We start from the raw sequence: 27,830 nt of genomic DNA, 5'->3' as shown, positions 1-27,830 counted from the left end.
GAAAGAAAACATCAAATGTATTACAAATATTTAGCTTGTTCATCATTTTCTATAAGTTGCAAACTTCTAAACTAAATTCCAGAATAGTTTTAAAAGTAGTGGTCATGAAAATAGGAGAATTAGCAAGAGAAGTTCTGATCCCCACCCCAGAGGTCTAATTCAGGCTCAAATTGAGTTTTAAATATGAGAGGCCCTACTCATTGTTTCTGTGTATTTGCAAGTATGCACCATTAACCTGTAGTCCATACTATTATTCATGTAGATCCCTTTAGGTGAAAATGGGACCAAAGTAGAAAATTTGACATGCCTTCTTAAGTTTCCGTTATGAATGATCTAAAAACTAGATTCTACTATCACATGTATCCATGAGGATCAAGTTTTCCAGATGGTATAACAACTTTTATACTTATGTTGCTGATTGTTACTAAGAAGTCCACATCTATAGTTAAATTTAATTATTATGAATATTTTTGAATAAGTTATTCTTGATAGAAACCAAAATCATCAAAATAATATATTTTAAGTTCTTCTTTGCTTAGAAATAAAGTAGTGAAATAAATAACACTTTCTTTGATTATTAGTCATCACTTGTTTAACTGTTTGAATAAGAACTTGTTCAATTTTCTCTGATATACCCTCCTAGATATGTAAAATAAAATGATTGCAATTCCAGTATTTATTTTTTGGAAGATTCTCATTTAATTCTTTCAGAACTAGAGGGGTATGTCAGATAAGATACTAGGAGATAAAGTAAACCAGATTTATTGCAATTTACTGTAATTACAATTGTTTTGTTAATTTGGCTTCCTGAGAGGTCAGCACTCTGATGGGGATCCAGGCAATCAGTCTATTTTGAGCAATCCAAGGCTATAGTTATATGCCCTTGAACATTTTCATTCCGTTCTGCCTTTCATTTTCTTTCTGAATAATTTTATGTAAGGCTAATTCCCAGTCATGTAGAACTAATTAGAAAAAATTTTAAATATGTAGGATACAATGTTTCTGTTAGGCAGGAAAAATAAGTTTTTGAAATCAGGTGCACAATAGGGGGACCATTGTTAATAATAATGTATATATCAAAATTAAACAGAGTAAACTTTAATTGTCTCACTACTAAAAATAATGCATGCATAAGGTGATAGATATATTAATTAGTTTAATTTTGTAATTCCATGTGTATATGTACATGTAACATTGTCCCTATAAATGTGTATAATTGTGGTTCAGCCCTTAAAATTATGCTAATTACAAATTGAATTTTTTAAATAAATTTAAGTATGTAAAAATCCAGATTTTTCTGTTAGTTTATTGTGAAATCTAAGAAAAAATATTTTCAGTGGAATTTTGAAATCTTTGAAGATGACATAGAGATAAGTTTTCCCCCACTTTTTGACCTTTCAAAATATGTCAGTCTGTGCAGCTTTATTGGTGCATGATATGGAGCCATGCATTGGTGAAATTTCTGAGATCTCATAGCATAATATAATGCTGATATTTTAATAGTACAGTGGAACTATATTAAATTCAATTTTGATTTGCTTGTGGTATATGCGTGACCATTCAAGGAAGTTCAATTTTTCACAAATATTAAATGATAATTGCAGCACAGCATACTACTGAAAAGCATTCCCTTGTCTCCTACTGAAGTTAAAATTTGTAAAAGTTGAGAATAGACTTGCTTGATACATCAGGAGTTGTCTTGAGAACAAAAACATCTTGTCTCCTAATTGTATTACTTGTAATAAACATGATTATTCTATTTAAAAAGTTTTCAAGAAATATAAAATCATATTAAAATTCTTTAACATTTTATGCATAAAATATTCTAGGTATATTGTGTATATTTTCCTTAAACCTGTTATGAAAGATACTTGAATTAAATATGAGGACCTGGATTCAGTCCCCAGTACTGAAAAAAGAAATAAAGGAAGAAAAAGATGATCTCTTATCTATTTATATGTCTGTATCTATATACATATATGCATACATATGTATAAATAGAGATATCTGTATCTATATGTGTATCTATCTATAGATGATTTCTCTATGTTCATCTATTTATTAATTGAACTATATATTTCACCACAAGTCAGTAATAAAGAAAACATCATAATGCACGGAAAATAGAAAAAGACACATGTGGTTTCAATTGTGTCAATTACCTTAATTTGGCCTAAATTACCACATTTGTTCTTAACATTGTAAATATATCAATGACTGTGTACATCATCATTCTTTCTATGGAAATATTTTCAATTCCTGTGCATAAATTGTCTGTGCAAACAAAGAGAAATGAACTTGGTTGATTTTTTTTTTTTCTGTTGTTTTTGTTGTTGTTTTGCTGTGGGAATTGAACCTAGAACATAGGCATGCCAGCCAAGTTCTTTACCATTGAGCTATGCCACAAATCTTTTTATTTTTATTTTGAAACAGGGTCTCACTGAGTTGCTCAGACTGGCCTTCAACTTGTGATCCTCCCCTCTCAGCCTCCCAGGTGGCTAGGATTATAGCTTTCACACATCACCTAGCACTTGCTGCATTTTACACACACACATTGGCACATGTACATCCAAGCAGCATCTGTTATGAACCACTACTTTGATCCCCTTCTCTTCTTTCTCTGTATATATCTGGATGAAATAATCTACTTTACTTTTGAGATTTTTTTTCTTCTCTTAAAAGCATATGCAGATTGTTCTACCTCTTCACCTTTATAATGTTTCTGCCCTCATTATTTAGTTGGTTAATCCATTTGCTAACTGCTCATTGGAACCCTACCACTTGTCAAATAATACTTCAGAGTCTGGAAATCCAGGGATGAATGAAAAGTTTGTAAGACCAACAGCAAATTAATTCTCAAGTGAAAATACAAGAAAATGTCTGCTAGTATTCAGTTCTTGGACAAAAATGACATACCGTGAGGCAAGAGAATGACTTGGCATTAGAAAAGACCCAGGGTGGAAGCAAAATTTCAAGGTCAGAATGAGTAGTTTTTAGGTTGCAAGAGCAATAAATAACCCAGGGTGGGAGCCTAGTTGGGAATAGGATAAATTTATCCCAAGAACAGAAAATATGTACCTCCTAAGGCATATGGAGCATGGTACAAGAGGAACCCAGGGAGATAACAGGGGAATGATTATGCTGAATTTGGTAGGTCAGAGTTTTCTTTTGTTATCAGTAAGCACAGGTTGAAGAAGGAAAGTGGCAATGTCTGAGCATATTTGAAAAGAATCTACTATATTAGGAATATATTCCAGGGATATTAAAATAATAACTGAGACCTCTTTTAAGGTTCCTGTAATTGTACAGATAAAAAAAAAAAATGTAGACCTTAAACAATAAGGACACTAATGGAGAAAGTCAAAATTGGGTAAATCAAGAATTTCTTTGGAGGTAGTGTGGACCGGCCTTTGTTGACTAATTGTCTCGAATCCATTGGAAATAGAGGCACAAACATTGTCTTTTGAATTTTGAAATGTTCATTCAGGAAGCAATTCTGTTATTAAGAGATTTCAACCTGTGTGTGTGTGTTGCTGGGGTTCAAACTTAGGGCCTCAAGATGCTGGGCCAGCACTATCACTGAGGCACATCTCCTCTCCTAAGAAATTCTAACTAATTTTGAAAATAGAATCTATTCAGGTTTGTTATCTGTATATTTTTGGACATTCTCTGTATGTAACAACACTACAGATGAATTTTTAAAGACTTGGTTGCAAAAACAATGAAAATGAAATTAATAATCTTTATAGAGCATTGAAATGCAGCCCATCATCCCCTGAAGGTTAAAAATTTACTCTTTTACTTATTGGTTGAGTCACTTACTAATTTCTATGTGCCAATTTTATTCCATATACTGCAATAGTGAAGATATGATAGTAGAAAAAAGGAAGGTCCTCAGCTCTGATGACCTTGTGGTCTAATAAGGGAGTTGTACACTATATAAACAATTAGATATTAGATAATTAGATAATAACCATGTTATTAGATAAACATTCACAATCTAAAATATGTAATTAAAGTGAGTATAGACATGAAAGTATGAAACTAACACACCATAGTCATGGTAGAATTTCTAGTACATTGGCCTCTTCTATTTTGAAGAAGTTACAGGAAGCTTCACTTGCGAAGGTGAGTTATGAGAAATTGATTAGGTAAGGATAAAACGTACAGACAGCAGGAACTGGAAACTAAATTACAAATTGTCTTCAGGAGAGGATAAATAAAGACACTGCTATATGACCTGGACTTGAGATCATTAAAAAAATGGACTTAGGCTGTGGCAGTAGAGATTGACAGAAGTGAAAAGATTTGAACGATAGAAGTAAAATAAAGCAGAAAATGAGAATGGCAGCAGATGGGGGTGGAGTTTAGTAAGGAGGCATCCAGGATATTCCTGAGAATTCTGTTCCATTCTTATGCATGGAGGAATTAACCACGAAGGTGGGGAATCCTGTGTGAGAACCAGGTGTAAAGGAATGACTGGATGAAAATTTCAGTTAAATCTGTAGTCAGGGTAAAGTGGAAATATTTATCAAGCAGTATCCCCAATTCAAAAATAAAAATTAAAACGTAAAAATAAGTCAAAAAGCTAGATTGTACGATCAATGGCATTATTATTAATTTCAAAATATAGAAACATATGTTTACTTAAAGCCAAATTTGATTGCCTTGGGTTATCCATCTGATTATCTACAACAGTTCCTCCTTATCTGTAGGGGATGTATTCCAGTATTCCCCAGCAGATGCCTGGAACCACAGATAGCATCAGACCTTGTAGTTTTTGGTGTAACGAGTTACCTCAAATAGAACACGTTTTCTGTTCATGTCTCCCACACACAAGCATGATGTCTTTCCATCTTAACTTAGTACTTATGCACTGTGGCCATAAGTTTTGCAGCTTGAGGTGTGACAGCAACTCTAGTAGGAATTTCCTTTTTTTTTTTTTCCTTCACGATTTCCTGAACAAAAGATTTATTCTTACTGTAGATCTCAGCAACCTTGTAATGTGATGTTTTTCTTTTTAAGTTGAGAACTTTCACCTTTTCATGTAAAAGCATTTCACAGCTTCTTATTGGCATATCCAGTTGTCAGCTTCACCATTCCAGAGTAACCTTACATTTATGTACATCTCTATATATTACTTTGTAAGCAGCAAAAGGATTGAGAGAATTTAGAAATATTTCTACATAGAAAAGCCCAGGCCCAGACATTTTCATTTGTAAGTTCTATCAAATATTTACAACATATCTCATGCCAATCCTTTATAAACTTTTCCAAAAAATGAAAAGGGACATTCATTTTTTAATACTCATCTTGATGTTCATCTTATTAGGCCTCTATTATCTTGATAACAAAATCAAATGTATTTCCAGAAAGTAAAATTTCAGACCACATTTCTTTGGAAATAAATACCAAAAAATTCTGAACAAAATACCAACACACAGAATCTGGGAACATATAAAAAGAATTCACACCATAAGTCTGCTTTCTTAGGGAGCAAAGCATTCATTTATGTAAGTTCTAAATAAATGACAGTACTTTTGCATGATAATTTTTAATCAACATCTGTGGACTTCCTTCTTTTTTATTTTCAATTATGTCTCACTTCAAAAATCATTTCTAAACAGACTTTAAAAATAGCAACAATTGATATTTGAATAAAATATAGTATAATTAAGAGGGTAAATATTATTCTCAATCTCCTTTATTGACATTTTTTAAAACAAGAAAATAAAAGGATACAAAATATAAATAGTATTATCACTACTAGATATGAGAGTTACTAGCCAAATGTGGCTATTTAAATTTATTTTTAAATTAATTAAAACTATATGAAATAAAAAAATCAATTCTTAAGTCATATTAGCCACATTTTAAGGATTCCAAGAGGCTAAATGGAACAGTGAGTACCAAATTGGACAGTATAGTCACAGAGTACTTTCATCCTCACAGAAAGTTCTGGTAAGCAAACTATGTAAATACAATGAAAGCAAAATTTCCCTTCTCATTATTCTGAGTGCCATGTAAAAATTTGTACCTGTTAAAAAATATCCTCTAGAAATTTATCTGTATATGTTTTCATATATCTACACATAAGTGATATAAAGGTCCAAAATATACACACTCATAAGCATGTGAATGTGTGTTTGTATATGAGTGTGTGCATGTACATTTAATTTCAACAGTAGAGATTGCTGGTACTTTTTGTCTACTTAGTAATGTTCTTAAAAGCCTTTTTATTAAATCCCTTTCGTTTTCCTCTAATATTTAATGATTATGTAAAATTACCTTGCATGATGCACTACCATTTATTATTTAATTGTTAAATTATTTATTTAATTATTTCCTTATTATGCATATGCTTCAAAAAAGAAAAACAAAACCTTGACAACTATTTTTGAAATGCTTTTGTTGCCTAAATTTATAGCAGTTGTACTACTAAGTGAAAGAAAAGGTCAATTTGCAACTTACTAGATAACATCAAATTATCCAAATACACCCATCAATACAATATAATATTACCTGTTAGTCTACTCTTACCATCACAAGGTATTGTCAAACACTTTAAAGATTATTCATCTGCCTGATGAAAAATGATATTTTATTGTTAAAATGGTTTGCAATTATTTAATTATGGGTGATGTTGAGTACCATCTTTTCTATGTGCATTGGCAAATTTTTGTTTTGCTTTTTTTTTCTGACAGTTCTTTTTTGTAAGCATTTCACATTGGATTTTGCAAGAGATATTTATATGCAGCAAAATTTCTTTCTTTAGCTGGGCATGGTGGTATACGCCTGTAATCCCAGAGGCTTTGGAGGCTGAGGCAGGAGGATCGAAAGTTCAAAGCCAGCCTCAGCAAAAGAGAGGTGCTAAGCAACTCAGCAAGACCCTGTCTCTAAATAAAATACAAACAACAACAGCGAAAAGAATAATTTCTTTAGACATTTTTACATGATCTGAAACTCATTGAATTCCTAATTCACTAGCATTTAGAAAGTCTACAGAGAGTATTTTCTGTATTTCAGTTATCTTAGTAGACTTATAACTGTTACTAGTTGGTCTGAAAGAAAAAATAATTAATTGGGAGAAGAAACAATGGGAAGAATTCTGAGTAAATTTCTATAATGAACTCATTCATCTACTTATTTCATGCAATTTCATCTGCACCATAAATCCTAGAAATTTAACTTTTAAATGATGTTTCAGTTTTTTCAGATGAATTAAAATTAATATCTTTTAAAAAGAGTATCTTCTTCTATCCTTAGGGTTAATCTAGTCACTATCTGGATACTTAAAAACATGCAGAAAAAAGATTGAGCTTATCATTTATATATTCCACAAAAACATCAAAGTTACTAAGGAACATTTCTGAGAAAGTAGAAAATATAAGACATGACTTTTGGATTTGAACCATTAAATGCAAATTGATAAATAACAAAGTTAACTTGACTCATCAGTGCAGCTGATGGAAACTGTGACAGTGAGACAAGAAAAGAGGTCCCTGTTCTTAATACAGAGCCAGGGATTTAGGTTCAAGATTTTGAATCTGAAGGTGGCTATGGATAGTTCCTCATTGTCATTCACCTGGATTCGACTTCATTTTATAGGCTGTAATTCCTTCCCCAACTCATCAGAAATTGCTGTGTTGCAGGTAGGTACATATAAAATTACTGTTTTCCTTTATTATTGTTCTTCTCTTTGGCAGAAATAGGTCAATTATGATCTCTACTTTTCAAATATGTATTAGCAAATGAGCAGAATGCTACCAATCAATTTGTTGTTTTGAATCTTGAGCATGTGGAGTGATATTCCACCCGATATCATACTCAGGAAATATTGATGTTCAAAGCTGAGAATCTGAGTGTTGTTAGTCTTTGATTTTCAAAGAAATTGCATATTTCGAATTTTCTTAATGAATGGTCATATCCTTATTTTTCAACTGTTCATATGTTTTAATTTTATGTTAATTTAAAATACACGGTAAATGAAGGTAAAAAGCATTAGAGAAAATGTCTCATAATTAATATAAAAACTTCCAAATCATGGAAAATGAACAAAGGATATTAATGAACTTTTCACAAAAGAAATATGTTGATAAACAAATTAAAAGATTGCTTAACATAATTTATAAGCAAACTATTAATCAAGGGAGATAGTTTTTTGCACCCATCATATTAGCAAAGTTTAACTCTAATATTACCAAGAATTACAAAGAATGCAGAGTAACACAGCTTCTTAGTCACTGATGGCAGGAGTATAGTTGTGTTTGTCATTGGTTGAAATAGAACTTTCACATGCCCTAAAACCCACCACATCCTCCTTACACATACATACCATAAGAAAACAATTGCAAGCCGGGAAACAACAGTAAGTTTTAATTCAGCAAACAGCTGCTGATGTCCTCCGCTGTACTTCAGAGTTACTGATCAGTGTACCTTTGTGAGATAATGAACCTTTAAAGTGCAAGTTTAGTAAATGATAGCTCAGCTTTTAAATTAGTTTCACTATGTAAATTATTTTTGTATCTTTGGATCTCAGGCAAATATCTAAAGAGTTTGCTTTGCCATATGTTTGTCGATGTTACATATAATTTAGTCTCAGTTGGTTATGAATTAATTTCTTTCTTTCATTCTTTCATTCTTCTTTCTTTTCTTTTCTCTTCTTTTCTTTTATTTCTTTTCCTAATTTTATGGAACCCAGGGCTACACGTGTGCGAGGCAAGTGCTGTACTACTGAACTAAATTCCCAGACCTTTTAATCTTTTATTTCAAGGCAGGGTCTTGCTAAATTGCTAAGGCTGGGATTGCAGGCATGTGACACTACATCCTGTGGTTATAAACTTTTAAAGGAGGCATCAGGAAGTCCTTGATCTTCCTGTACCTCCTTTACTACTCAGTATTGTGACTAATTCCTGTGTGTTTGCATTTAGTTGTTCACTTATCTTCATGACTATTTGATATTCTTTTTTATGTGGTATTTATGAATATGTGATTTATTGTTCTTTGATTGCAGTTTATCTTTGATTTATTTCATATTCAAACTTAACTGGAAATCCTGTATTTTTATTTAATAAATTTATCATAAATTACTGTGTTTAGAGAGGAATTTAAGGTTAATCCAATATGAGACAGTAAATGGGATGGAGAAAATAGATATCTCTTATTGTATTGTTAAAGAGTATATAAGACTATGGAAAATATTGTCTTCTTAATATGAATCCTTTCAATCATGATCTTGGGTTATCTTTCTATTTAGATATTTAATTTATTTCAGTGCTATTTTGTTTTGGGAGGAAAAAACAATTAGTTTCACACCTCATTTGTTCAATTTATTCCTAAACATTTATCTTTTTCATGTTATTATAAGTGAAATTATCTTAATTTCATTTTTGCATTATTCATTGGTAAAATATGAAGCTACAATTGATTTGTGTTTATTGGCCTTTTATCTTACAAAGTTACTAACCTCTTTTATTAAATATAATGTATTTACTTGCTTTTAAAAAAAAGACTATATCAAACCTGGCACACGTATCAATATTACTCATATTCATAACCTGTTTTCTCTTGTTGTTTGATAATATTAGTGGTAATGCTGTTAATTATTTTTTACCAATATTAATGAGTTTTTGAACCATAAGAACAACTCATGAGCTGTCAAGAAGTTTTATTCTTTAAAATATTATCATTTTCCCATTTTTATCTCATTTAAAAACTCATACTTTTTATTTTTTGTCAAATCAATATTACTCATATTTTTTCCATCTTTTAAAAACTATGTATTGAAAAGTTCTTGGCAGCCGTCTTCTTGCCTAAACTAGAAATCATATTACTAACTGAAATACTTGATATGTACATATTATACTTTAAAACATAAAGTGAATTATTTGTGGAATCACACTTTTTGAAGTTTGTCTGATAGGATATTATAACAAGAATGAGTGGAGGTATTTTACCGTTGGACCACTGAAGCCATCATTTTATCTTACAAACATCATGAGAGACACATTGCCTAAGACCATGGTGAAGAAACTGAACTAGACATTGTTTTGTATTGGGAACTTTTTGTTGTTGATAGTATTTTGGGGGTACTTGGGATTGACTCCAGGTCACTTTACCACTGAGCTACATCCTCAGCCCTTTAGATTTGTTTAATTTTGAGACAGGTTCTTGTTAAGTTGCCCAGGCTGGCCTGAAACTTGCAATTCTCCTGCCTCAGCCACCCAGGTTGCTGTAATTACAAGTGTGCACCATCATGCCTGGATGTCGTATTGGTTTTTAAGACTTCTATAGCTTTCACTTTCTTTGTAAATGTATCTATACTTAGATATGGCAGCACCATTTAAGAGAAAAATATATTTGAAATATGTTGAATATTAAGAAAATATGAGATTCACTAGACCAGCACAAACTGAACTTCAAAGAAATAATTTGCATAAAAATGCAAGTTACGACATTTCTTTCTTTTTCAGTCACAGCTTTTCTAGTTTATTGACATTTCAGGTGGAGAAATATTGGCATATTCCTCTTCAAAGTTAACTTTCTGCTGTGTGTTTTTTTTTAAGCTCTTAACAGAATTCAGTAAACATTAATTTCTCCCTCTATTAAAATAAAAATTGTTTTTAAACATTTTAGTGTATGGTGCATGATCTAAATCAATAGAGTATTATTTTGAGTGTTCACATTTACTGAGCAATGCAGATCTATATGAGGCACCCTGCATGGCAGGTCCTAATTCTTAAAATATCTAGTTGTACCTTGGCATTTTGTGCATTTTTGATGTTTTATAAAATATTCCATTATCAATGAAATACATAGTACTGAAAGAAAGGAGAGAGAGAGAGAGAGAGAGAGAGAGAGGGAGAGAGAGAGGGAGGGGGGGAGAGAGAGAGAGAGGGGGGGGGAGAGAGAGAGAGATCTATTATGTGTACACAACATGGATATTGTGGGTATCACAGAGAAATATAATTTTAGTATTATCCTAAGAAATTGGGTAGCAAAGAAAAGAGAATAAAAACACACACAATAAAAGAGTTGATTTTAAAATTTCCTGCACATAAACACATTCACAGCTGTAGAAAACAAATCATGGCTTTGTTTAGAGCTGTAAGATTAAAATAAAACAAAACAAACACAAAGAAAACAATATATATCCCTTTGCTTCTTCCTGTTACTTGAAGCCAGGCAGTGAAAAGCCCATCTTTGGTACCATAACATGGATTGCAAATTGATCACCTCATTTTCCAACTTCCGCTTACTTTGTTTTCTTTCTTAACTGCATTGTACCATTTATTCTTCTTCCTACCTGCTTAAAATCAACTGACTTTCTGAAACCCTTCCTTATGTTCAAATTGGATCATGGTCAACTGTTGTAAAAAACTTCTTCATGATACGTATTTAATTATGTAAATGAAAAATTAAGATTTAACTTTTCTAGAATGACTTTTCTAAACATTTTTGTTAATTATCAATAAAGTAATTATGAAATTGGGTAGTGAAGAAAATTACATCCCAAATAATTTAATGTGTGTGTGTGCGTGTGTGCATATGTGCATGTGTGTCTGCGTTAAGGGAGGTTGGTGGGATGGAAGTTAGGGGAGAAGGAAAATACTACAGGATCCATGAAAATTTACATTCTTGTTTTCATCATTCCTCATAGATACAAATATATGTATCTATGCTTTCAGGCCTAGAGAATTATTCAACTGAAACCCCTAGACCATGAGTTTTTAAGTTTGAATGAAGATGTCTATGTATATTTTTATCACTAGCTTATTCCAAAAATCTGGAACAATGCATGGTTCTTTAGCTTCTGTCATTTTTCAGTTTTAAGGTAACCAAGTCCTTCTTACCAACTGTGTTATTTTAATCCCATTCCTTATTCTCTTCCAGCTCACTTCCTTCTCAGCCTCAAGTCTTAGAAATGCATATTTTATATTTCCTGGCACTTCTGACATTTAAGTTTGTGTTAAATGATTTCTTGCCATGATCTTTAATATCTGACATCTTAGAACACCATCATTATCCTATTTCCACCTCTAGTTATAATGTTTCTGACAAAAGTGAATCATTGCAATGAAGCCTCTTAATAGGGACATTACTGTGGCAATAAAAGATGTAAATTGCAGTTCCAAACAACCTAGAAGAGTGATCATGAAACAGTGATCAATCGTTAGATGAAGTGCACATATAATAATATACATGTGAGGTCAGATGAATCACTAAGCTAAGAAGCACAAGGAAGGCTTGAAGGAGGAGAATTAGAATGATATGTGAGAGAAATATAATTTGAATAAGAATAAGGGAGGGGTGAGGGAGTGAGGAGAACCAGCATATAGGAGAAAGAACACATGCATCCTTAGGGTATAAAAGTGATAGCAAACACCACTAACCATAACCACAGTGTTGCCAGTCGACCCTGGTAGAGCACATGGGCACATGGGCTAAGAAGTGCTACCCTTTTTGCTTTTATTTTTACTGATTTTTTTTTACATTCCAAATGAAGGAAACATGCAATATTTATCTTTCTGAGAAAGGTTTATTCTGCTAAACGTGATACTCTCCAATTTCCTCCATTTTTTTTCCATAGATGGTGTGATTTCATTCCTCTTTATTGAAAAATACTCCATTGTGTATATGTGCAAATGATTTATCCATTTATCCATTGATGGGATTGGGCCGATTCTATAATTGGCTGTTGTGAATACTGCCATCATAATCACTGCTATGCAGGCATCTTGTTGGTATGCTGACTTTGATTCCTTCATGCACATACCCAGGAATGGTATAGCTGGATCATATGGCGGATTCTGTTTTTAGTGTATTTGAGGGCCGTCCACACTTTTTTCCATAAAAGCTGTATTAATTTATATTCCCACAAACAGTACGTAAGTTTTGCTTTATCCCCTGAAGTTTATAAGCATTGGTTATTTTTGTTTGATTTTTTTTTAAATTTTTTTTTTATAATAGCCATACTGAGTGGGCTGAGATATAATTTCAATGTTGTTTTTATTTGCATTTCCCTGATGGCTAAAGATGTTGAACACTCTTCACGAGTTTTTTGGCTATTTGTGGTTTTTGACCTTTTGAGAAATGCATATTCAACCTATTTGCCTGCTTAGTGAATGGATTCTTTGCTTCTTTTTTGCTAAAACTTTTGAGCTATTTATATATTCTGGATATTAATCTTCCTCAAAATAATAGGTGACAAAGTTTTCTCCCATACTGTAGCCTGTCCCTTAACACTGAATTATTTCTTTTGCTGTGCAGAGGCTTTTTAATTTGATGTTATCCCACTTATCAATCTTTGCTAGTATTTTCTGAACTATTAGAGGCCTTTTCAAGAAATTGTTAATTGTACAAATATCTTGAAATGTTTCCCCTATATTTTCCTCTAGTAATTTCAGCATTTCATGTCTTATATTAAGGTCTTTGATCCATTTCGAGGTGATTTTTATACAGTGTGAGAGATGGAGATCTAGTTTCAATCTGCTACAGGTGGATGTCCAGTTTTCCTAGCAACATCTGTTGGAAGTGGCTGTCTTTTGTCTAACATGTTTTTGATGGCTTCGTCATGAATCAGATGGCTGTAGATGTGTGGGTTTTTTCCTGGGTCCTGTATTCTATTGCATTTGTCTCCCTGTAATGTGTCCTCTCCTCTTTATGATCCTGTCTCTTCCTTAACTCCCCAGCCATTTGCCCGAATTGTCAGGAGAGTCTCCTCCCTGATATCAGGACCTCAAGTTATTACCAGATCCAATGCATTTCTCACCCACTTGCTAAATTAGAAGATCTAAATTCAAATCTGATTTCACTGCTTCATTGACTTTATATTTCACCATCTTTGAAAACAGCCATCAGTTCTGCCATATTCATGTTGATAATAGTGTATACATGATTAAGACAAATACTAATCCATGGCACCATCTCCTACCTTTCCAGGTAAAATTTTAAACTATTTATACATTTTCTGGAGGTTATTCTCATAATGTAGTCTATAGTTTAATTTGGCTGAAAAATAATGAATCATGAGTTTTTCACTTACATTGTCACTGAATATATGAAAGGTCTAGAGTCTGTTCTTAAACCTCATCACATTGACTTCTTTTCCCCACTGTCCTCAGTTCTTACCCAGATAACTTTATTCTTACTCTAAAGACCCATTCCCTTATGACCATTTGATTTCGGATTTCTACTCTATAATGAACTACAGAGATCCATGGGGCTTATCTAATTAGTTTCCCTAATATGTGTTAGAAAATATCCAGTGAACTTTTTTCCAATTTTGTATCATCTTCAAGGGCTAAAATGGTGATTGTCATATAGTGAATGTGCAATAAGTGATTTTTGGTGGAATTCAATGACTCACACAAATAAGGTACCAGAACATACTCCCAAGCTACCTAAAAGCATTCAAATGTTTTTCAACTTGATCAAATGTCTTTCACTCTTTTAATCTAGCAAATTACCTTCATTGTTTTTTCCCACTGTTTATCCGGCCTCACCTGGCTTTAAACGGGTGTTCCTGGCTGACAGAGTTCATGCATTTTAATTCCCTTTGGTCTCAAATATGCCTGGTAGGCATCGTTGCTAAATAATGACAATAAACACACATAGAAATTATCTCTGCATCCATTTCAATGCTAATTAAGTTGTTAAATATGTTGGAAATGCAATAGTATTATTGGCAATAACAAACTTCCTCAATCACTAATTTGAAACCATATCAAGTTGAGACTCAACCAGAATTATATTAAGGTCTGCAGTAGGGCCAATGTTGACCAAGAGTTCTCGTGTGGCTGCTTGAAAGAATTAGTTCCCACATGTTAAAGATGATAGCATTAATGGTTTATATCAAAAGGAATTTTCCTGAGACTTCTAATGCCTCTTGACTAAACTTCTAGAGTGTGACCCTTACAGTGTGTTACCAGTTAAGTCTCTTTTCAGCACCAGTGAGTGACCTGCACGTAATTCTCTAAATTCAGAGAAGGTTCAGCAGCTTGGGTCCCTGAAAAGACATTTGGAATGCTTCCCAGTTTGTGTGCTGCATAAGCTGGAGGGAGTATAGTGATAATTAATAAAGTGCCAGACTAGATAATTGTAGGATCTGTAAAAGATACTAAAATGTTGTTACCAGAGGCACAGACGCACCTGTGAAAGCGTGAAGTTAATTTGTGCGAAGAACATCACATGGGGGTAGATGGGGACAAGGGAGGTGAGATTTCCTTTAAATAATTCAGACATCAGACAAGGAAGTTCTCTACCAAAAAACAAAGAAAAAAATGCTGTCAAGATAATGCAAAGCTTATAAAAGGAAGTCTTCCTGCACCCTCTTGTTATATTTTATTTTCTGTGACCTTGAGAAAAGTTTAACAAGTATGACATTGGAGTTTTCTAATACCCATAGAACAGAAGTAATGAAATTGTCCTCTTAGCCAATTTTTTAATGACACAGTCCTCTGATACTGTCCTCTTAGTCAGCTCTTTAAAGAACAACATTCCTCCTGATACTGTAATGTCAAGGGAAATGGACTTGTCTTAATGTTACTCAGCATTCCCTACAGACTAATTTCCATCTAATTTTTTATTGGTTCTTTTTAGTTGTATGTGACATTAGAATTCATTTTGATATAATTATACAAGCATGGAATGTATCTTATTCTAATAAGGAACCCCTTCTTGTGGATGTTCACAATGATGAGATTCACTGTGGTATATTCACATATGTATGTAGGAAAGTTATGTAAGATTCATTCCACTATCTTTCCTATCCCCCCTTCATTTCCTTCATCCCTCTTTGTCTAATCTACTAAATATCTATTCTTCCTCTTTCCCCCCTTAATTTGGGATAGCATCCAAACTTATCAGCGAAAACATTTGACCTTTAGTTTTTTGGGACTGCTTTATTTTGCTTAGCTTAGTAGTCTCCAGATCCATTCATTTACTGGTAAATTACTGAAAACCGCCGCTTCTTAGCCTGGGATGCTTCAAGTGTCTCGCGCCGCTCCTTGTTCTTTTGCCCAACCAGCAGGACAAAAGACACCTACTCTTTAGAAGTTCATGAAGCAGCTTTCCGTTTATTCAGATAACACACCCTCAATATATAAGCAATCTCATGCATAAGCAATTGTAACCAGATATGTCCATCCAATCTTGTTAAAGGTCAAGTGATCACTCGCTTGAGCGTACATGTAAAGTATATCTGTCCATGTGCTAGGTAGCTAAACTGATTATAATACAGCCAATTGTAAACGGTTCCTGCCTCTCTCCAGGCATAATCAGGACGCCGTTTGCTCTCTGCCAGTCACCATCTTTAGATGCACTTGGCGTAACCCTGGTGGGTCTCGCCCACCACAGTAAATGTCATAAAATGTCAATATACAAGCAGTTAATTGGAAAAAGGGAGGGAGCAAAAGAGAGTGGCAGAGAAGGAAATGAGGATACCTATCTCACTGATTACCCCAAGCCCAGTTCTTAGCAACTTAATGGATCATGTGATAGACATCTTATACTTGGTAGCTGCTAACATTCTTGTTCCCATTTTTGTTTAAATGGATCTTTTTTAAAATGGAAAACAATATTTTGTGATTAATTATTGCCAGTGATCACTGGGACATTTTCTAAAATGACTCATACAGAGATTGTACAAATTGTGTAAGTAGGCAAAACCTCTAAATATTAGCAATGTTATTCTATGTGATGTTTCCCTGAACCCAGGGTTTTCTTTGAATAGCTGATTCAGGGATTAACAAACTGTGTCATTCCAATAGCAATTCCCTGACAATGTTAAATAACAATTATAGGAGGCTGTTGTTTTGGACAAGGCTTCCACACTTGACTCCAACAGATCAGACTAACAATCAAAATGGTGTCATTCTTGCCAAAGTTCCAAGTAACCAGGAAAAATGAAAGATAGCCCAATCTGTCAAACAAGCCAGGTCAATTGGCACAATAATTATTTTTCTGTCTTTGTCCTGACACAAAAAAAGGCAACATAAAATAACCTGATGTTATCTAATCACTTATTTTTATTGTTCTCTCTCCCTATTCCTGCTTCATAAGGAAAATAACTTTGAAATGACAAAATGGTATTCATTTTTTGTTGTTATTTATTTTCACATTTTAAAAGTCATTCTCTGTCTCATGAAAACAATCTCTCCTGCTCACCATATAGAAATTCTCATTCCATGTTATGGAATAGTGTGAATTATCACACAATTCTAGAATTGAAAATAAAGTTAAATAATATTTTAAACTAAATTGTTGTGATTTTGTTCTTTGCCAACACCAATTGGTGTCCTGAAATTTAATATAATTCTGACTCTAACTACCTGACTTCACAGATTAAAAGGTTTAGTCCTACAAATTGTGCTGATTTCAGATGCTGGCTGCAAATTCCAGACCCTGAGGTTGCTTAGGCTCTGTCCAAATTGACTCTAAATTGGGGAACTCCCACTACCACTCTTCTGGTTGGACACTTCTTTACAGTGGTTCAGAGGGTTCAAGAAAGAACTATAATTACTATCACTAGCTTATTATAAAGGATGCAAATGAACAGCCAGTTGAAGAGGTACACAGGATAATGTCCAGAGGGATTCTGAGTCAGTTTGCACCTCATTGCAATTGAGGTAAATCACCTCCCACACCTCCCAGTAAATTGATGTGTTCATCTGCCAGGAAGCTCCCTCAAACCTCAGCATACAGGGTTTTTTGTTTGTTTGTTTGTTTGTTTTTTGTTGTTGTTGTTGCTTTTTAACTCAAGTTGTTATCATTAGGCATGACTGGCCTTTAAATCACTGACCCAGGATTGAACTTAAACCTTTCCACTTCCAGGTCCTGGGGAGGGGTTGAAATTCTAGCTCCATAAGCACAAGGTTGATGTGATCTGGTGACCAGCCCCATCCTGAAGTGCAAGTTAGTTCCACCCATTGTGAAGAGTTTTCTCAGGTCTTTATATCATAAACTCATGTATGGTTGAAAAATCTTTGCTCTGAATAATGAAGACTTTTTATAACTGAGGATATTCCAAGCATTTTTAAACTTTATACCAGGAAGCAGGGACAAAGACCAAATAGATTTTTTATTATACTACCAAGTTGTGTAAATATTGGTTAGTCTGAGTTTCTTATCGTATCTTGTGTTTTGGAGCCCCTAGGTTAGAAACAAAACAAAACAATCCAAAACTAGAAACCCTGACTTTACACTTTTCTGTTTTTCATAGAGAGCAGCCTTGTGGAAACTATCCTGGAATAAGCTGTATAAAATTTATTTATATATGTACTCCTTTGCAAATACATGAAAACTATCTCATTCATTTAAAATACTTACACTTTTATTTTTTGTTTGTATTTTGTAAACTTTTATTGATGTAGCAACTCAATTTGCTTGCCTTCTTTTTAGATACAGCTTGCATAAATTCCTCTATATCAAAAAAATATTTATTTACCCTCAATGTGTTTCTCTTTCACTGTCCATTTTAAATTTCTCTGTCACCAGGTCTATTCTATTATTAAATTGTAGGCTGAAAACCAGTCAGGTACAGTGTGTGTAGTTGTTGTCTGACATCAAATACAATCAGTATATTTCTGTTTTAATGTGTTTTACCCTGGGAGGTTTCTTTAAAGAGAGTCTGTCTTCAATGTGTATTTAAATATAAATAGTCAACTAGTCAGAACAAAAAAGTACAGACACAGAAAATCAAGACACAAGTGTAAATATATCTTTTTTTTTCTTTTGATTAATCCAAGAGGGAACTAGAAAAGCATTTTGTTGTTTTAAGAATTTCAGTGGTTCTAATATGCCACATGAAAGACAATAAAAGACCAATGTAAAGATGCTATGATTGAGGGACTCTAACCCAGTCTGATTAACAGGAGCTAGCACAGGAAGAACAGAACCTTCTTGATTAAATCCTGACAGCAATGGGGGCAATTTATTTGCCAAGCCTGAAGGCAGGGAAGTGGCTGCAAAACTTTTGCAAAGAGAAGACATTGGGTAGTGAAAATTTAGATACAAATGAAGGGGATCAATAATGATAGATTGAAGGGTATAGGAAAAAAAGCCAATGTCTTAAGCAAGATACAGAAACAGTTGAGTTTTGTCTGAGTTTTTTAACAAGCATCTATAGGTAGATGGTCCATGTTGTTTCCTAAAGTGAGAAAATAAATCTCTGAGGGACAGCTGTATTAGGGCTGAAGTTGTCATCATATATGAACATTCAAGAGTGAGACATGTGTTCACACTCCTCTTGAAGGTTATCTCCTTTAACTTAAAGGTCATTTCTTCAGGAGGGCCTTGTCTATAATCCAAGACTCAAACATTCTGGCAACTCTCCAGATTTCTTCTTTGAATCATGCATCTAAAGGTGTAACTCAGTAATTAGTTGTGCAATTACATGCCAATATGTGTGTCTTGGATTCTGTGAGAACTGAGGTCATTTCTGTCTTGTTCACTGCCTTGTTCATCACCAGTACCCAACATGCTCTAATCTCTAATAGATGCTCAATATGTTCTTAGATGACGACCGGAAATACTATAGTAACAATTGATCAAATTTACTAATTAAAATAATAGTACCATTCATTGCTATTAGAGACAAATCCAATATGTCCTTTACAATGGTATTCTAGATTTTTTTCAATCATGTGGCGATTGCTATGTGATCTTGGATAACTCCTTAAGGATTCAGTTTTCTCATTTATAAAACGGGAATGATTATTTGTGTGAGTGAGTGTGTGTGTGTATGTGTGTGTTTGGCTTTATTTCAATGAGAGAATTGTGCATGAAACAATTTTAAGCCATCAGATGTCTCAATCTGGCTCCTCAGTATTCTTTATCTAACTTTGCCTTGTATATAAAAATTATAGAACCTTCTAGGACATAGGCAAAAACACCCACCTCTAAATAGAAGAAAGTACACTAGAGAATGGCAAACTTTAGACCTAAGATCCCAGGTGACTCATAAACATTGTATGTAGCTCTTAAAGAACAAAAAGAAAAATTATTTCTTCACCAGTTATGTTTACCAGATGGTTAAAAGTAATAAGATTGGAATAAAAAAAGTAATTTCAACCAATCTTTCCTATTTTTTCTTAATTATAAAAGTATTAGCCTACTCTTTAAGGGAGAGCATATAGAAAGATATTGACAAATGCTTTTCCATCTAAATGAGCATGTCCTCTTCAAGGTTTTACATTCATCTGTATAATCATACATAATTATTATATGTTTATGTATATAACAAGAATGAGAATACCCATTTTAATGGTGCCATGAGTTGAGATAATTTTTATATATATCCAAATGCATGTTAATTTCTCTGTAATTCAATTTTTAAAGACAACTGTTCTTTTTTTTTTTTTTTTTTTTCCAGGTAACCTTCAAAGCATCAAGACATTCAGTTTCACCAGATTTAAAATATGTCCTTCTGGCATATGATGTCAAACAGGTAAAGGAATTATCTTTGGCAATATTTTTCTTTGCCATATACTCAGGTGACAGTTCACAATTTTATGTAGTCATCTACTCACCTAGGCAAATTCCGCATATCTATTAACTACAGGGGAACATCGATGGCCACTTTGCACAAGAGATAGTTATAGACAATGCCCTTTCTTTGACTCCTCGCTAGCAAATAATTGGACTGAGCTTTCAGGTACCTGTGTTGAATGTGTAGGGTTTGGCAAATCTAACAAACGAGGGCTTTTGAAATGTTCAGGATAAGCTCTCCTGTATACTCTAGAGTTTTTCATGTCTGTATAGGCTAGGGACTTTCTTACTGGTTCTTTCAGAAGTGGTAGTGTGTACATTGGAAAGGGACTGGTGGAAATATTGTTTTAGATTTTGGTCACTGAATTGTTTGGATGTATTTGCATGTAAGCTTTGTGGATGTAGAACATTCTGCAAGTGGGGTAAGCCAAGAAATTAATTCTAAACAAATAAAACAGTCTAATTGCAATTAGTGTTTCATTATTCCATGTCAGCTCTAGAGCACAATTAGAGCAGTATGTATGGTTGTTGAGTATTTTGTACATAGATATAATTTGCACAGTTAAAAAGCAAAGTGAATGTTGGAAACAATTCAGCAGATTAGTTTCTGTAAAGAATAAATGATTAGAAATCATTCAAGAAAGTTTTATGAGCTTTAAGATGGACAATAAAAATTTATGGACTTAAGGCAGGCAGCCTCATATAATGCTTTGAGAGTCTTTGAATACATGAAATTTCACAGTTCAAAAGACCTGCTATTTGATGATTTTATTCCTTTGGAATATACATTTTCTATATATTTTAAAGAAGTTTACATTTTTATTTAAAATAATTAATTTGTGCTGAAAAAATGGGGAGATTATAATCAAAGGCATTTTTTTCCTATTGTATATCATGGCCTCTTTCCTACTGTTCTATGTTATCTTCAGTTGTAGATATTATAAATCATACGGTATAACACTATTAAAAATATATTAAATAGTTTCAAAAATAGCATTATCTGAGAAATTTAATTTTAAAATAACTGCTATATTTACCTGAGAGTGAACTTTAAAAATCAGATTTCAGTAGTCATAGTATTCAAGACTAGGTCTTCTGCTAGATAGAAACATAGATCAATGAAAGAGAATATGGAACTCAGAAACAGATTCTCATAAATGTGTCTAAGTGATTTTTGGCAAAGGTGCAAAAGCAATTCAGTGGATGAAAGATGGTCTTGCCAACACATGGTGCTGGAGTAATTGAATATCTATAGGGGAAAAAAATCACGTTGACCTTAGCCTTGCACCTTATACAAACTCAAAATAAATCATGAGTTGAAATTTTAAATATAAATCTATCAGATCCTTAGGAAAGAAAATATAGAAAAAACTACGGGTGTGTAAGGCTAAGGAAGTAGTTGAATTATGCAGCAAAAGCTTAGTTGATCAAAGGAAAAACAATTGCTCTGTGAAAGACACCTCTATGAGGATGAAAATACAAGCTACCCTCTAGGAAAAAATATTTGCATTTCACATATTTGACAAAGGACCAATGTTCATATATAAAGCATTCTCAAAATTGAACACTTAAAAGCAAGAACAAAACAGCTATGCAATCAGAAAGTGGACTCAGACATAAAAGACATGTCACTGGAGAGGCTACACAGATGGCAAATAAGCACATGAAAATATTTCAGCATCATTAGCATTAAGTAAAAGCAAGTTAAAATCACAAAGGAATATGCCTACATAACTATAATAATGGTTAAATTTTTAAAAATAGTAGTAGAACTACATGATGGAAAGCATGCAGAGAGGCTGGATCACTTCAACACTGCTGCTGGGAATATATAATGTGTATTCCCAATGTGTCCTCAAGTTTTTTCAACAGTTTTTTTTAAAAACCAACCATAGAACTACCATCCAACCCAGCAGATTCACTCCAGGGCATTTATCCCAAAGAAATGGAATCTATGTTTATACTGAAACCTATACTCAAATATTTATAGATTTTTCTTGTCAATAGCCAAAACTTAAAATCATCAAGATGTTCTTCAGTGGATAGATGGTTAAACAAACTGGTGGATCCACACAAGAACATACAACTCAGAGATAAAAACAAAGAAGCTTTTGATATAATTCGAGGGCCTGGACGAATCTCTAGGATTAAACTGAGTTGAAAAACAAAATCCCCAAATCTGATTAAGTATATAATTCCATTTATGTAAAGTTTCTTGAGATGAAAATTGTATACATGAAGAACATTGGCAGTTTTAAGTGACATGCAGGGAAGTGGGAGTGCCACTTTTTTATTAAGGATATACAGGTACAAACTCTCTATCTTGACCCTTGTGCCTACATCCTGTTACTAATCTTACATTTTAGTTGTGCAAGTTGTTGCTATTGAGGAAAGCTGGGTGAAGGATACATGACATTTCTCAGTTTTATTTTTTACAATCGTATGGAATTCTACAATGAACGTAAAAAAAAAAATTGTAATTTATAGAAACCTTAAGTGAAGAAAATCTCCTAAACTAAAACATAAAATTTATTAAAAAATAAATCAGGCTCAAACCAGTCATACAAAATCCCATCACCCAAACACATTCAATAAAACCAATTCCTTTGATGTGCTATTTTTATTGCCTCTTAGTTATATAAGTAAGGAAACAGGAATTATCCTTTAAGAAGCATTATCTTAGGGAGAAGCTATTATCCTGATTTCAGAGAGGAGTAAAGCTGGTCCCAGAAAAACTGGAAAGTATAGGATCAAAAGTATTTAGAAATTTATCCAAAGTGTTTCATTAGGGAAGAACTGCTCTAGTCTAGTGAAGTGGCTTGTACTGATGTATTCTTTATCGTTTTTCTAAAGACATGGGTCCAAACAGAAAAACTCAATGTCTGGATTTCATTAACTTACAGATCCCCCTATTGTGAGATTTTAGTTAGTGCCTATTTTATTTTATTTTATTTATTTATTTATTTATTTTTTGGTAAACAAATGGGATATATGCTGTTTCTCTGTTTGTACATGGCATAAAGGCATACCATTTGCGTAATCATAAATTTACATAGGGTAATGTTCTTTGATTCATTCTGTTATTTTTTCCCTTCCCCCTACCCCCCCCACCCCTCTTTTCCCTCTATACAGTCCTTCCTTCCTCCATTCTTGCCCCCCTCCCTAACCCTAACTCTAACCCTAACATTAACCCCTCCCTCCCCCCATTATGTGTCCTCATCCACTTATTAGCGATATCATTCCACCTTTGGTTTTTTGAGATTGGCTTATCTCACTTAGCATGATATTCTCCAATTTCATCCATTTGAACGCCATAATTTTATCATTCTTTATGGCTGAGTAATATTCCATTGTATATATATACCACAGCTTCTTTATCCATTTATCAATTGAAGGACATTTAGGTTGGTTCCACAATCTGGCTATTGTGAATTGAGCAGCTATGAACATTGATGTGGCTGTATCTCTGTAGTATGCTGATTTTAAGTCCTTTGGGTATAGGCCAAGGAGTGGGATAGCTGGGTCAAATGGTGGTTCCATTCCAAGTTTTCTAAGGAATCTCCACACTGCTTTCCAGAGTGGCTGCACTAATTTGCAGCCCCACCAGCAATGTATGAGTGTACCTTTCTCCCCACATCCTCACCAACACCTGTTCTTGTTTCTATTCTTGATAATCCCCATTCTAATTGGGGTGAGATGGAATCTTAGGGTGGTTTTGATTTGCATTTCTCTTATTACTAGAGATGTTGAACATTTTTCCATATGTTTGTTGATTGCTTGTAGATCTTCTTCTGTGAAGTGTTTATTCATTTCCTTAGCCCATTTGTCAACTGGATTATTTGCATTCTTGGTGTAGAGATTTTTGAGTTCTTCATAGATTCTGGAGATTAGTGCTCTATCTGAAATATGATTGGCAAAGATTTTCTCCCACTCTGTAGGCTCTTTCTTCACATTGCTGATAGTTTCCTTTGCTGAGAGAAAGCTTTTTAGTTTGAATCTATCCCAGTTATTGATTCTTGCTTTTATTTCTTGTGCTATGGGAGTCCTATTGAGGAAGTCTGGTCCTAAGCTGACATGTTGAAGATCTGGACCTACTTTTTCTTCTATAATTTGCAGAGTCTCTGGTCTGATTCTGAGGTCCTTAATCCATTTTGAGTTTAGTTTCCTGCATGGTGAGAGATATGGGTTTAGTTTCATTCTGTTGCATATGGATTTCCAATTCTCACAGCACCATTTGTTGAAGAGGCTATCTTTTCTCCATTGCATATTTTTGGCTAGTATGTCTAGCCCTTTGTCTAGAATGAGAAAATTGTATTTATTTGGGTTTGTGTCCGTGTCCTCTATTCTGTACCATTGATCTACCTGTCTATTTTGGTACCAATACCATGCCGTTTTTGTTACTATTACTTTGTAGTAGAGTTGAAGATCTGGTATTGTGATACCCTCTGTTTCACTCTTCCTGCTAAGGATTGCTTTAGCTATTCTGGGTTTCTTATTCTTCCAGATGAATTTCAAAATTGCTTGCTCTATTTCTGTAAGGTACATCATTGGGATTTTAATTGGATTGCATTGAATCTGTATAGCACTTTAGGTAGTGTGGCCATTTTGACAATATTAATTCTTCCTATCCAAGAACATGGAAGATCTTTCCATCTTCTAAGGTGTTCTTTAATTATTTTCTTTAGTGTACTGTAGTTCTCATTGTAGAGGTCTTTCACCTCTTTTGTGAGATTGATTCCCAAGTATTTTATTTTTTTCGAGGCTATTGTGAATGGGGTAGTTTTCCTAATTTCTCTTTCTGAAGATTCATCACTTATGTATAAAAATGCGTTGGATTTATGGGCATTGATCTTGTAACCTGCTACTTTACTGAATTCACTTATGAGTTCTAAGAGTTTTCTGGTGGAATTTCCAGGTTCCTCTAAATATATAATCATGTCATCAGCGAACAGGGATAGTTTGAGTTCTTCTTTTCCAATTCGTATCCCTTTAATTTCTTTGGTTTGTCTAATTGCTCTGGCCAGAGTCTCAAGAACGATGTTGAATAGAAGTGGTGAAAGAGGGCATCCCTGCCTTGTTCCAGTTTTTAGGGGGAATGCTTTCAGTTTTTCACCATTTAGAATGATATTAGCCATGGGCTTAGCATAAATGGCCTTTACAATGTTAAGGAATGTTCCCACTATCCCTACTTTTTCTAGTGTTTTGAGCATGAAGGGGTGCTGTATTTTATCAAATGCTTTTTCTGCATCTATTGAAATAATCATGTGATTCTTGACTTTATGTCTATTGATATGGTGAATTACATTTATTGATTTCCTGATGTTGAACTAATCTTGCATCCCTGGGATGAAACCCACTTGATCATGGTGCACTATCTTTTTAATATGTTTTTGTATGCGATTTGCTCAAATTTTTTTGAGAATTTTTGCGCCGATGTTCATTAAGGATGTTGGTCTGAAATTTTCTTTCCTTGATGTGTCTCTGTCTGGTTTAGGTATCAGTGTGATATTGGCTTCATAGAATGAGTTTGGGAAGGTTCCCTCCTCTTCTATTTTATGGAATACTTTGAGAAGTATTGGAATGAGCTCTTCTTTAAAGGTTTTGTAGAACTCGGCTGAGAACCCATCTGGTCTCGGACTTTTCTTTGTTTGTAGGCTTTTGATGACCTCTTCTATTTCATTACTTGAAATTGGTCTATTTAAATTGTGTATGTCCTCCTTGTTCAGTTTAGGTAATTCATATGTCTCTAGAAACCTGTTGATGTCTTCAAAATTTTCTGTTTTGTTGGAGTATAGATTTTCAAAATAGCTTCTAATTATGTTTTGTATTTCATTCGTGTCTATTGTGATATTTCCTTGTTCATTCCGAATTTTAGTGATTTGGGTTTTCTCTCGTCTTCTCTTTGTTAGTGTGGCTAAAGGTTTATCAATTTTGTTTATTTTTTCAAAGAACCAACTATTTATTTTGTCAGTTTTTTGTGTTGTTTCTTTTGTTTCAATTTCATTGATTTCAGCTCTGAGTTTCACTATTTCCTGTCTTCTACTTTTGGTGCTGGTCTGTTCTTCTTTTTCTAGGGCTTTGAGCTGTAGTGTTAGGTCGTTTATTTGTTGAGTTTTACTTCTTTTATTAAATGCGCTCCATGAAATAAATTTCCCTCTAAGTACTGCTTTCATAGTGTCCCAGAGATTTTGATATGATGTTTCTTTGTTCTCATTTACCTCTAACAATTTTTTAATTTCCTTCCTAATATCTTCTGTTATCCATTCACCATATAAGAGCATATTTTTTAATCTCTAGGTGTTGGAAATCTCCAGGTGTTGGAATAGTTTCTGTTTTTTACTCTTTCATTTATTTCTAACTTCAATACATTATAATCTGATAGAATACAAGGTAGTGTCTCTATCTTCTTGTATTTGCTAACATTAGCTTTGTGGCATAATATATGGTCTATTTTAGAGAAGGATCCATGTGCTGCTGAGAAGAAAGTGTATTCACTCTTGGTTGGATGGTATATTCTATAAATGTCCGTTAAGTCTAAATTGTTGATTGTGTTATTGAGATCTATGGTTTCTTTGTTCAATTTTTGTTTGGAAGATCTGTCCAGTGGTGAGAGAGGTATGTTAAAATCACCTAGTATTATTGTGTTATAGTCTATTTGGTTTCTGAAATTGAGAAGGATTTGTTTGACATACATGGATGAGCCACTGTTTGGGGCATAGATGTTTATGATTGTTATATCTTGCTGATTTATGCTTCCCTTAAGCAGTATGAAATGTCCTTCTTTATGTTAGTGCCTATTTTAGTTATCTCAAAATAGTCCCTGATTTAACAATATTTTGAGAATAATTTTAAGAATAACTTTTTCCTTGAATTTAACATTTCTATTGAATACATTTCCAGAAATCCTCTTCTGAATAAGTGTATCATGATTTTTATTACACTAAAATTAACATACCACAAAATGAACTAAACTGGGTAATTTGGTGGCATTTAGTAAGTTCTGAGCCTGTGTTCTACTACCAAGCTATATCCGCAAGCTCTCAAAACATCTCAATCTTGCTAAAAGTATATCCCAAACCCTGCAGTTATTCCCAGTCTCTACTCCTCCGCACTCGGATATCTACTAACATAGTATCTCTATATTTGAATTTATAGACTTTGGAAAATTCATATAAGTAAAATTATAGCACATGTAGCCTTTAATCTTGCTTCTTTTACTCAACATCAAAGTTCATCTATTTCTTAGCATATAAATCAGTACTTTATAACTTTTTATAATTAAGTAATAATCTTATTCTATGTATGAACCACTATTTGTTTACACAATGATGGGCAAATTTGGA

At 33.5% G+C, this 27,830-nt stretch overlaps 1 protein-coding gene across 2 annotated transcripts in view; it reads left to right on the top strand.

The window, feature by feature from the left end:
- DPP10 (dipeptidyl peptidase like 10) overlaps positions 1 to 27,830 on the top strand; it is a 616,119-nt gene that overhangs the window by 318,698 nt on the left and 269,591 nt on the right. For both annotated transcript variants that reach the window (XM_079135626.1, XM_079135625.1), the window contains exon 5: positions 20,372 to 20,446. In XM_079135626.1, coding sequence (XP_078991752.1) covers positions 20,372 to 20,446 — 75 coding nt within the window. The remainder of the gene's footprint in view (positions 1 to 20,371; positions 20,447 to 27,830) is intronic.

Source organism: Sciurus vulgaris, assembly GCF_902686455.1.
Source record: "Sciurus vulgaris genome assembly, chromosome: 3".
Lineage (NCBI taxonomy): Eukaryota > Metazoa > Chordata > Mammalia > Rodentia > Sciuridae > Sciurus > Sciurus vulgaris.
The sequence above is the reverse complement of the archived record's forward strand: the minus strand, read 5'-3'. Positions and strand labels throughout refer to the sequence as shown.